Here is a 12,920-nt window from a genome sequence, read left to right on the forward strand (position 1 = left end):
ATAATCGTCGTTTGTTTGCTCTCCTGAGAAATTTGGCTTTTTGCAGCTACGTCATTCTTATTCCGGACCGGCGATATTTTGTTGTCGTATTTAAAGGTCTTATTCTAAACGAATCAAAATGGTTACAGAACTGTATCGCCTAATGAATAAAATTAATGGATTCACAAAACGTTTTATAATTTCTTTACAATTGACGATCATATAATTATACATAAATGATGATCATAAAAAAACAACTAAAAAAAGAAAGTCTTAGCTTGATGACTGAAAGATCCAGCGGTATGTTGCTACTTTCTAAGAAACTACAGCAATTGGTTGACTAATAAAAGTTTGTAACATCGGGATAAAACCGAAGAAGGTTTGTAAATAAAATTAATAAACAACATATTAACGTAGTTCATTGAACATACACACAACCAAACTTATATGGAATCATCTGATATTTCTTATTATTTCGGGCGAATTTTAAAAAACGAATACACGAAGTCAAACAAGATTCATTTTAAAGAAATTTAATAACAAATAAATAACAATTAAATAAAACAATAAAGTATTTAAAAAACAAATTGAAACTAGTTGTTTTAAAGTCAATAGCATAAAAAAATTCAATGTAAAACGAAGAATGTTTAAATTGTTTTATTTTTTTTTTTTGTAGTCAGTGATATCATCTCTAGTCCTTATGCAAGCTGCAGTTTGCCTGGACACGCTCCTAATCAAATTATCAACATTTTGTTGTGGTAGGTTGCTCTATTATTTAAGAGCAGCTTAAACTAGTCGTGCGGTGTTTTATGGACTAACCCGGCGAGCTCTAATTTTTCTTTTAAGTATATCCCACAAATACTTTATTGGAACCGTGCAAGTTTGGAAAAGCGACACCTGGTTTCATAGCTCGGCAACTTTTTTCGCACTTTTAATTATATTGGCCAATCATATTGGTCCTGGTTGCTGGATAATTATCAAAGGCCGTAGCCCAAAAAAATTGTAAGAAAAAGTAAGATTTAGGTTATGTTATTAAAAGGTAAACAATTGTATGTAGTAAATAAAATTAATTATTAAAATGCAGTACTGCAAGCAAAATACAATTAATTAAATATACTTTTATATAATAGTTGCATATCATATCAATATTGTGAGCAACATATAATTTTTCTTCTTCAATGACAGTAGGTATCAAATATACGTCAATTTGACAATTTCAATTGACAATATGAATTATTTAAGAAAGTTGCAAGATTTCTCCGCTATTCGCGCACGATCGTTTCTCGTATCCCCTCCAAGTACTTGCACACCGCGAATAGGGTTAAGCTCTGGTGAGCAGGCCACTCCAAACAAGGGATATCTTCTGCTTCAATGATGTCTCTAGTCACTCTAATGATATGTGGAGGTCCATTATCATGCACGAAAATTAAATTTTCTCCTGTTGCACCTCTCCAGAGCCTAACTATAGGTTATCAACATACATGTGAGCAGTTAAAATTGATTGGATGAAAATTAAAGGAGTTTTTTTACGGATCACAATTCCTCTCCATAACATTACACTTCCCCTTATATATTTGTAAACAGATCTGACAGTTTTCGTTCTTGTTTGTCTTCCTCGACCTTTAAGTACACGATTTCGTGGGTCATCTGATTTTATACAAATCCTGACTTTTTCTGAAAATATCACATTTTGTCAATTCCCAATGTTCCAGTTTTAGTGGTGAAGACACCAATTTAGGCGATCAATCTTGTGCTGCCTGGATAACTCGGGAACCCATAACTGTCTCCTGTTGTATACTTCTTGGCACGAACTCTTCTTCTTATCGTTTCAACTGAAACAGATATACCTGTAGCTTCCAAAAGCTGCCTTTGGAGCTGCAGGTGAGAAATGGTTGGGTATCTTCCAGCTGATTGGACAATTAAACGATCGTGGCGAAGCGTAATTACTTTTTGGCGACTTTCCCTTGCTTTATTTTTGAACTTTCCTAGTTCCTGTTACCTAGCATAGGTTTTGGACAGAACGCCCTGTATTACGACTAGCTCTGTAGCTATGTTCCTCTGAGAACATTACTTGCTCCACAAGACCAAAAATCTTTCCCCGTTGTAAGTTCTATAACCCCACATTTTGGCATATTTTCGTTTTTGGACGCAAAAGTTAGTTTATTTATTTTCGTTCAATTTGCAACTCGAAGCAAATAACCTATACCGTACCGAGCTGTACTATCTGATTGTCTTATCGATTTGTTAATTTTCAATAAAAAGCTTTATTCTTCGCAACAATAACAAGTTTTTTCAAAAGAAATAAATATTGTTATGAAATACATGGTGATTCCATATAAGTTTGGTTGTGTGTATATCTATTATACCAGTGGCGCACCTAGAATTTTGCTCTAGGGGGGTTTTGCTTCGGCACAGAAACTTTTTTGTATTGTTTGTGAAAGAAAAGTTACCTTTTCCTACTATTCTTTATATATTTTTATATGCCCTGGGAGGGATTTCAACCCTCAAACCCCCCGGGTGCGCCACTGTATTATACAAGGGTTGTCCTTTTAGTCTTGCATGCAGTCATAAAGACAAAAATATATAAACTTAAAGCACTTTATTGCTTTTCAAAATATGTCCCACCAAGATCGATACACTTTTGCATACGTTCAAACCAATTGGTAAAATATTTATTCCAGTCTTCAGTTAACACCTGCAAAATCGCTGTTTTAAAGGCATCGATGGCTTCTTCTGGCGATTGGGAGCGCTGCCCAAGCATTGAATTCTTGATCTTTGGGAACGTGAAGAAGGCGTAGGATGTCCATGAAATGCCCAAAGATGCCTCTATTTCCCGACTCCCGGTATGTTACACGTACACGGCAGTCATCCTTAATTAGCTGACGAACCACATCAATGTTTTGCTGTGTGACTGCCTTTTTGGGTGGACCTGGCCTGGATTCGTCGCTGAGACCGGAGCAACCATGTTGAAATGCGCAATACCAGCGGGAAATAGTTGACTGGTGTGATGCTTAATTCCCAAACACAGAAACCATTTCAGGGAGACAATGCTGTTGGGATAATACTCTCCAAAAATTGTAAAAAATTATTGCTTGAAAAAATGTTCTCGGCTAAGATCCCTTTTTCAACGGACTTGCTAATTTAAAAAATTCACTGTATCTACAAGACTTTTTGTATCGCAAGGAAACTCTGGATTTGTCAACAAAAGATTGAGGTTACATTTGTGGCGGAAGGTTTTGGTGACGCCCTCTAAGCGGCTATATGCAAAACTAAAAAGACACACCTCATACTCATTTAGTGCTTACTGGCAGCTCAAAATAATAGTGTTTGCATAAGTTGGGAGGAAATCTTTAAATTTAGAGGATTAGAATAATTGAAAACTATCTATTGCTCGTAGTGCTCACCATATGATACGGACTTACCAGACTGGAAATTTATTTAAGTATGTAGTTATAAATACTATACTTAAAAAGGTAAAAAAAAATCTTAATTATTTTTTTTTATTTACTTAGTTCATCTTAAATTTTCTTAGTATTGTTCTGAACCTATTTCTTTGTCTTTTTAAAGACAAATCACATGCTATGATTTTTTTGTGACGAATATTCTTGAGTTATCTCATGTAATCAGATGAACTATCTTTCAATAAAGTCGCCCCAGGAACGCAACTCATAAATATTGGCAATATTATTTTAAAGTCTTCTACTTTAAAATGTATAATATATGTCTGAATTGCCGGTATGAATAAGTCAGATTAAATTAAATATTATAAGATTCTTTTTTACTAAGCAACAACATTTTAGTAATATTTTGTATTTTGACAACGACGTCCGAAGTGGAGTCGAAACAAAATCATTTTTTTTTAAGCTAAATTGTGGCTTATTTTCCATTTAGAATAATAAATATTTTCATTTTTAATTTGTTCATCAAAACCGTTTTCCTAGCATTTAACATTTATTAGATATTATTTGAAATGATTGATGGGTAAATACTTTTATTGATTTGTTCACTTAATTCAGAGATCTAGTTATTAGACCTGGATCCCGCGTACCAAAAAAAAGTTGATTAATAGCAAGCTGAAAATTTGTTACTAGCTTAACGGTGTCTAATAGGATAAACTTTGTTGTATGGGAACGATGGAACAGGGGAAGTTTTAATTGTGGAACAGGTTTAAAATTTGGAACGTCAGACTAGGAAAACGTTCCATGTATTTTGTCGAACAGAACTTCCAATTGATTTGTTACCATTTCATTAAACTCTCATGCAAAAATTAGACTGGTGTTTATCACTAACTGGGCATTTTAATGAGTGGAACACGAAGAACATGTCAAATGAGAGGAATCGTGTTGGTTAGTAATAGCAGTCTGATTTTTGCATGAGAGTTTAATAAAAGGGTAACAAATCAATTGGATGTTCTGTCCGACAAAATACATGGGACGTTTTCGTAATCAGATGTTCCAAATTTTTAAACTGTTCCACAATTAAAACTTCCCCTGTTCCAGTGTTTCCATACATCAAAGTTTGTCCGACTAGACACCGTTAAGCTATTAACAAATTTTCAGCTTGCTATTAATCAACTTTTATTGGTACGCGGGATCCAGGTCTAATTCTGCAATATATAATTAATCATAATAATACTTACAAAACTTCATTTTTGTAGTTTTGTTTCATCATAGCAAACAATCCAAAAGACGTTAGACACCAAAAAAGTATGACAAACACAACACGGATATCACATACACTTTCTATTAAGGGTATACATCCCATGGACCAATCAAAACATAACCACTGAGGCCATAGTAACAATAAAAAATTTAACAAATATACGTAATTATATGTAAAGACCTGAAACAAAAAAGATAGATTAAATTAAAGTCACATATTTGAATTTTAAGTAATGTAGCCTGTGATTAGCCGAAGACTACCAGTTTGTTATATGAGGCCTGATCCAAAAATGTTCCACCTTTGTTCATAACTTCGCTACAAAATGTTCCAGCAATCTCTGGATTATGTCCAGCTCTCTATCCAGAGATATCCATGCGGTTTACAGATTTTTGAGTTAAGAGGATCGGTACGTATTTTTGGCTGCAATGCTATTCAAATGGGGATTCATTTTTTTCGAATCCTGAGAAAACTAATAAGTATTTTTGAAAAATTTAAACGTAGAATAAAAGATTACGTTATTAGCGAGGGCCGAAAGTCCCTGAGAACTTCTATAATGTTTATTTTAATAAGTTACAAGGGTGAAAAACTAAGAGAAAATTTAGTGTGATTTTTAATTTCAAATAATAATATCTCATTTAAAATAAACTTTTTATTTATTCTAAGGGACTTTCGGCCCTCGGTAATAATTTAGTCTTTCATTCTGCGTTTAAATTTTTCAAAAATATTTATTAGTTCTTTCAGGATTCGAAAAAAATGAACACAATGCCGTGGTAATATTACCCAAATCTATCTTTGTCTTACAACGCACTCAGCCGAATATAATATTGTCAGCATATTATATTGTCAGTCAGACACTGACAATCAGTGACAATTTTAAATATTTGACATTGCATCGGGAATATTTTGAGTTATTGATTATATATTATTGATATATAGTGTATTTGATAAATAATTGATTTAAGACGTGAACTTAATAAAAAGTTATTTATTGTGTATTATTTGTGGAAGATCCAAGCAGAGAATACATCAGGATAGTATATTCTGTGATCCAAGTATTTTGTTGTTAAAGATGTTCAAAATTGTAAGCGTTCCATAACAATATATTATTAAAAAATCACTTTAACACTTTTCCTCTTTTCTTGATTGAGTATTAGTTTTTGTTGTACAAATAAATTATTACAATCACTGAATACATAGTTAATGAAAAAATTATCACATTTATTAACTGAATTAATAATTTGCAATTATAAAAATAACAGTTATCCAAGAACATTCAAAAGCCATCTCTGTAAATTAATGATGACATTTTCAAGTAGAATGACATTCTAGTAATGTTTACATATCCATACCAGTGTGAATTTTACTACACGTAATTTGCCGTGTAAAGACAGAAAAAGTAGGGATACACGCAAAATATTTGCGAATTATGTACCCATAGCCTTAATTCCAAGTTTCACATCCATAGCTCACTATCAGTTGAATTATGGTCTTGTATCTTAGTCTTTTGTAATATACAGGGTGTCCAGAAACTCTACCGACAAACGAAGACAGGAGATTCTTCAGATAATTTTAAGATAATTTAACTTAATTCACTTAGTCCGAAAATGCTTCCTAAGGGAGATAGAGCTCTTTGAAGATGGCGTCTTGTAATTAGTTTTTCTTAAATACCTCCAGAACGCTTCAATTTAGAAAAACAAAAATCGGTACGTACATTTATCTTCCAGAGATAAATCGATTCCACCTATTGCCAATTTCTAGTACCGATCATAGGCGTCCGTTTTGGGTAGGGCAACGGTTATTTTATCACATAACTTTTTTGTCTTTAACTTTTAAGCATATTTTCCACTGGATTATTAAATTGTGAGGTATTCTAGTACTAAAAGGTACTCTTGGTTTAAGTCGGTAGGACACACGGTTTTCTAGAAAAATCGATTTGAAAACTTTTCCTTTTTTGAATTTGAATAAAAATTGAAAAAATTTTCAGAAAAAAAACGGTGCATTTTACCAACTTAAAGCAAGAGTAACTTTTAGTACTAGAATACCTCATAACTTAATAATCTCGAGTCAAAAATGCTTACAAATCAAAGACAAAAATGTTATGCGATAAAATAACCGTTAGAAATTCGCAATTAATGAAATCGATTCATCTATGAAATATAAATAAAGGTACTAGTTTTTGGATTTCTAAATAGTTTTTTTTTGAATTTTTTTTTAAATTCAAAAAAGGAAAAATTTTTAAATCGATTTTTCTAGAAAACGGTGTATCCTATCGACCTAAAACAAGAGTACCTTTTAGTTGTAGAATACCTCACAATTTAATAATCCAGAGTCAAAAATGCTTAAAAATTAAAGATAAAAAAGTTATGCGATAAAATAACTATTGCTCTACCCAAAACGGACGCCTACGTCCGGTACTAGAAAATCGCAATGGATATAGTCGATTTATCTCTAGAAGATAAATATGTGTACCAATTTTCGTTTTTCTCAATAGAAGCGTTCTGGAGTTATTTAAGAAAAACTAATTACAAGACGCCATCTTCAAAGAGCTCTAGCTCCCTTAGGAAGCATTTTCGGACTAGGTGAATTGAGTTAAAATATCTTAAAATTATCTGAGGAATCTCCTGTCTTCGTTTGTCGGTAGAGTTTCTGGACACCCTGTATAATATAAATGTAATACACTCCTGGCCAAAAAAATCGGGACACCTTAAAAATAGTTCATTTTTGATGTCTCGAATCTCCTAAACCTGTTGTCCGATTTTAGTGATTTTTTTAATATGTTATAGCTTTATTCTCTAAGAATATGGATGTAGTAATAGTGTTGCTGAACAGGTAAATGTCATTGTATACCGGGTGTAACAATAGTACTGTGTTTTTCCTGAAAGTTCGTAACACCCTGTGGAATGTTCTAGCATTTAAAAAATATTGAAATTAAAACTCAATTGTAGCCTTAGCCTTTCTTAACATTCTGCTTTTTGACTCATTCACATATGTTGGATAATGAAAAAGTTAGGTACTTTGACAACTAGCCATGTTCTTCATCAATACAAGGTGTTTCTAAATAAATGCGACAAACTTTAAGGGCTGTACCTAACTTTTTCATTATCCAATATAAGTGAATGAATCAAAAAGCAGAATGTTAAGAAAGGCTAAGGCTACAATTGAGTTTTAATTTCAATATTTTTTAAATGCTAAAATATTCCACAGGGTGTTACGAACTTTCAGGAAAAAACACAGTATTATTGTTACACCCGGTATACAATGACATTTACCTGTTCAGCAACACTATTACTACATCCATATTCTTAGAGAATAAAGCTATAACATATTAAAAATCACTAAAATCGGACAACAGGTTTACGAGATTCGAGACATCAAAAATGACCCATTTTTAAGGTGTCCCGATTTTTTGGCCAGGAGTGTATTATAATATTAGATATAAATAGAAGACTAAGTTCGGTTTTTAGGTCTCTTTTTAATTTCAAAGATTATTCTTGTCACGATAATAATAGTTTAATTCATATATTAACGCCTTGGCTGCGTTTAGAGATGTTTATAAACTTGTTGAGTGCGATACGTAGCATATATGTCCCGTAGTGAACTTTTGCCACAGTGCGTTTTGACACAGTCGACGCAGCCAGCCGCAAGCCGTTAACGTAAAACACAGATCTATCTGTCTCGTAACACAGCAAAGGTGTTAAATTTTTACTTACCCTTGTAAACACAGTTTGAGCATATGCTGCCGGATTATCCTTATAAGTAAATAGGGGACCTTCAAAATTCATAATTTCTAAACGAAAATACATAATACTGATGCCCATTATCAGAACTAACATGCATCTTACTATCAACCAAAATCTTAACATTTCTGCCCATGAGACTGATTTTCGCTTTTCTCTGTATACATCATAGAGAATCAGCACACCCTAAAAAATTAAAATTTAAAAAATCACTGATAACATTTTACGTTGTGAAGCTATTATGTCTTGTGGTATTTTAATATAATTTACTATTTTTAACAGGAATTAACTACAATTTTAATGTTTATGTTTACATTTTTAGTTCCACTTTGGAAATATTCTGTAGGATAGGGCACATGAAGAAGAATTCAAGTAAGCTATCCCTGATTTCTTCTTTTGTAATTTATATATTATTATTATCAATTTCTTCCGCTTCTGTACTTCTAAATCTGTCTCCATTGTAAAGTTCTTTTATATAAAAGCAGCTTTACATCTAGGCTATGCAAGTCCATCTTGCGTGGCATATCTCTTGCCTAGCCTGACATCAGAGCTATTTCTGTGCAATTTTAGATACCACTTTCATTGTTGCCAATAGAAGAAATATATCAAAACATTAACTTTAGATATTTGACTTGGAAATTTCAGTTCAGAATTAAATATATTCAAATAAAAATCACAAATTATTACATCCAATAAATACCATTTAAACTTACACAATAAGGTTAAGTTTTATTCTATACTATAAATTTTGTCATATTGGCAACATGAATTTTGACAGGACTTGCATCAAAATAGCACGAAAAATAGAACATGTTTAAATTTTTCGTCTAGCACAGGAATTGCATGGAAATAGCCCGTGGGCATGCGCAGTAGCATGATCTGCCTTGCATGGCTCTTGCCTAGCAAGAAAATAGCATAATGTAAAACTGTCTTAAGATACCCACTGTTCTCTTTTTATATTCATTAATAGGTTTTTTCTAACTTTATTGATTTTACAAACTTTTCATTGCGCTCCATATAGGTTGTATTCCTATATATTTAGTGAATAGTCTCCAATATTATCTTTTTATGCTTTTAATCTTAGAATTGATATTGTTTCTTCTGTATTTACTAGGGCGGTCCGATGAGTACTTAGTCTACAGAAGAAAAACGAAAATTTTGGAAAAGTGGTGATTTATTTCTTAACATAGTCTCCTTTTAGCTCGATTCACTTAACCGAACAATACTCCAACTTCTTTAATTCATCTGAAAAATATTTTTCTCGAGGTCTGCAAGAAGATCTCCATGGCAGCGAAGACCTCCTCATTGGACTTAAATTTCTGCACGGCGAGTGCTCTTTTTAAGGGTTGGAAACAAAAAGAAGTTGCATAGGGCCAAATCTTCAGAATGTGGAGGATGGGGTAACAGTTCTTAGCCCAGTTGTAATTATTAACAAACCAAAAGTCCTTTTGAAATTCTTTGTTTATCCCGCTGTTCATCTGTGTGATAACTCTTGAAGGAGAAGTCTTATGTTTCTTTTTCTTGAAACAAAAATTCCTAGAGTCTTGAAATGTTGTACATACCTTACATCCCTTACCCCAAAGAAGAATTCTATTGAATTTAGGGCAATCAATGTAAAAACTAAGACTATAGGTTTATGATCAGACAAGAAAAGGTCTAGAGTCTAATATAAGAAGAAGAACGAAACCAATTTTATTTAGTAAGAAGACAATTAGTCAACATAGACACTACAACATATATACAGCTCACCGACTGTAATGTATAATAAGCTAATTGGTTGTTGTACAACTGGTTTATAACTTCTTCAGCCTGTTTGCATCCACTCCTGGACAAGGGTCTCACCATGAGCTCTCCACTCTTCTCTCCCTTGTGCTATTTGGTGCCAGTTTCTCCTTACTTTGGCTTTGATGTCGTCTAGCCATCGTTTTTGTGGTCTTCCTTTACAACGATTGTGTTCGCGAGGTCTCCAGTCTACAATTGTACAGGATTTATATTAGCATCCAAAAAATAAGAGTAATCCATATGGATTTAATTTTTAAAAGTCTCAAACAAATATTATTTACGTGTACCGTTTACATTACGTAAATGGGTGACATTGCTTCTGCAATGTAGGCCACTCGTTTTGAAAACAACGGAGTCAGCAATTATGTTACTATTAGTATTTTCACGGTCATATTCCGGTGTAGTCAATCGTAACAAAACAATTACGATTTATTTATAGATACGGAGAAAGTAAAGAGGAGAGATTATTCATTATTCAGACAGCGACGTGGTTAGATCAGATACGTTGTCCACCAACTAGTTACTGTCTTATTTAGTGTTCTAAATAAATATATTCTGCTAAATAGTGTTTCAACTAAATCAACCCCATCATCGGGGGTAACAACCCCAAGTACCAAGATACAATGTTTCTCGTCCACCTGTCGTTGTTTTGTTGTACCACCTGTCCTGCCCAGTTCCATTTCGTTTGCGCAATTCTTCCAACTTCCAATTATATCTTCCATCTTCATCCTTCTTCGCACTTCCTCATTTCGTATATGTTCCCTCAGAGATACGCTTAACATGACTCGTTTGATCGCCCTCTTTGTCGTTGTCAGTCTATTGGCTGATACCTCTGTAGTGTCATGGTCTCCATTCCATAAGTTATAACTGGTAGAATACAACTGTTGAATGCCCTTTTCTTTAGAGATATTGGTATCTTTTTGTTTTTTAACACATCACTGAGTCTTCCTACTGCTGCCCAAATCATCCGGATTCTTCTAGTTATCTCTGCCGTTTGATTCTGTTTGCCTAGTTTGATCGTGTGACCTAGGTATATATACTCTTCGACACTTTCGATTTCACTTCCATCTAAGTCGTTTGTGATATTTTGATTTGTCATCACTTTTGTCTTATTTAAATTCATCTTTAAACCGATTTTCTCAGATTCTCGTTTAAGTTCTTTAAGCATGCAGATCAGTTCCTCTGTATTGTTGCTTATGAGTACTATGTCATCGGCAAATCTCAGGTGACTTAAAAATCTGCCATCGATTTTAATTCCACGTTGTACCCAATTTAACTTCTTGAACACATCTTCTATTGCAAGAGTAAATAACTTTGGAGATATGGTGTCTCACTGTCTAACACCTCTTTCGGTTCGTATTGTAGCGGAAGAGAAATCTTGGCCGATCCCCGTATAACAGTAAACACCTCGAGAATGACGTAATCGGATGTGCTAGGCCTCGCCGGAGAATTCTGGAAGGTACGTCACGTAGGCGGAACAAGCCGATAGCTCGAGATGGGAGTCGATTGTTCCAGAATAACAACTGGGTATAAATACGGGCATATTTTGTGAATAAGTTTAGTGTATAAGATAAATTCGTCTGTAACTTATATAAATAAAGTCGTATATAAATTACGAACCGCTAGTTTTATTGTAATTAGAAGTAATTACACTAATCACGCTACAGTTGGTGTCAGGTGTGGGGTTAACTTAGTGCGATATAAATAAGTGAATTACGGAAAGACTTTAAAATACTTTTGGACTTTATTCGTCGGGAATAGTTAAAGTGCGTTGATTGTTCGGTATTCGGAAAGACTGTTAAAAGACATTTTGGAAAGTACGTGTGTGCCGACCAAAGATGTTGCTACAAGAACTTACAGTAAAACAGCTCCGTGAACAGCTCGAGGAACGGGATCTGGACAGCAGTGGGCTCAAGATAGTCCTACAAGCACGACTCGAGGATGTCCTCACGAAGAACGGAGAAGACCCAAAGACGTTCCACTTCCAGTCAGCAGAACAAGTAATCTTATCGAAATTAAAAACTGTTTCTGAAACGATCGATGAAACTTCTAGAAGAAGCGACGAGAAACTTGAAGAAGTTAGTAGACAGAACAACGAGAAATTTGAAAGTGTTTCTCAAAAGATCGATGAAACTTCTAGAAGAAGCGACGAGAAACTTGAAGAAGTTAGTAGAAGAAGCGACGAGAAACTTGAAGAAGTTAGTAGAAAAAGCGATGAGAAATTCGAAAATGTTGCTAAAAGATTCGATGAGACTTCTCAAATAATTAAAGAGGTCTGTAGGCAAAACAACGAAAAACTAGAAGAAGTTTGTAAACAGAACAATGAGAAATTTGAAGAAGTTTCTAGAACATTCGATAAGATGCAGAAAAGTGTAGAGACCGTAGAAGAGATCAAACAACTAGAGAGCATGATAACTGATACAAAAGTACAACCATCAGTTAATGCAGTAGCTTTAGATCTTGTAGTGAAGGATGAAACACCGAGAGACGAAACATCGCATCATATGAGATTTAAATTACCACCATTCGATGGGAAGTCCTCTTGGTCCATATACCTTAGACAATTCGAAGCTATTGCGACCGCCAACCATTGGACCGAACAAGAAAAGGCTGTTTCCTTGACTGCTGCTTTGCGAGGTGATGCTGCAGATATATTAAGATCAATTCCTAAGGGTCAAGAAAATTGTTACCAGATCTTGTTCACTCGTCTAGAAAAACGCTATGGAGATGCCCATCTACAACAAGTATACAAAGCACAAC

General features: G+C 33.9%; 1 protein-coding gene across 1 annotated transcript in view; it reads right to left on the reverse strand.

Annotated features, from left to right (window-relative positions):
* Positions 1 to 12,920, reverse strand: part of LOC126890517 (protein O-mannosyl-transferase TMTC4-like) — a 58,943-nt gene that overhangs the window by 28,747 nt on the left and 17,276 nt on the right. The window contains exons 4-5 of the mRNA XM_050659514.1: positions 8,352 to 8,564; positions 4,619 to 4,821 (exon numbers count right to left, since the gene is read on the reverse strand). Of these exons, the coding sequence (XP_050515471.1) occupies positions 4,619 to 4,821; positions 8,352 to 8,564 (416 nt within the window). The remainder of the gene's footprint in view (positions 1 to 4,618; positions 4,822 to 8,351; positions 8,565 to 12,920) is intronic.

This window comes from Diabrotica virgifera, chromosome 8 (assembly GCF_917563875.1).
Source record: "Diabrotica virgifera virgifera chromosome 8, PGI_DIABVI_V3a".
Classification (NCBI taxonomy): domain Eukaryota; kingdom Metazoa; phylum Arthropoda; class Insecta; order Coleoptera; family Chrysomelidae; genus Diabrotica; species Diabrotica virgifera.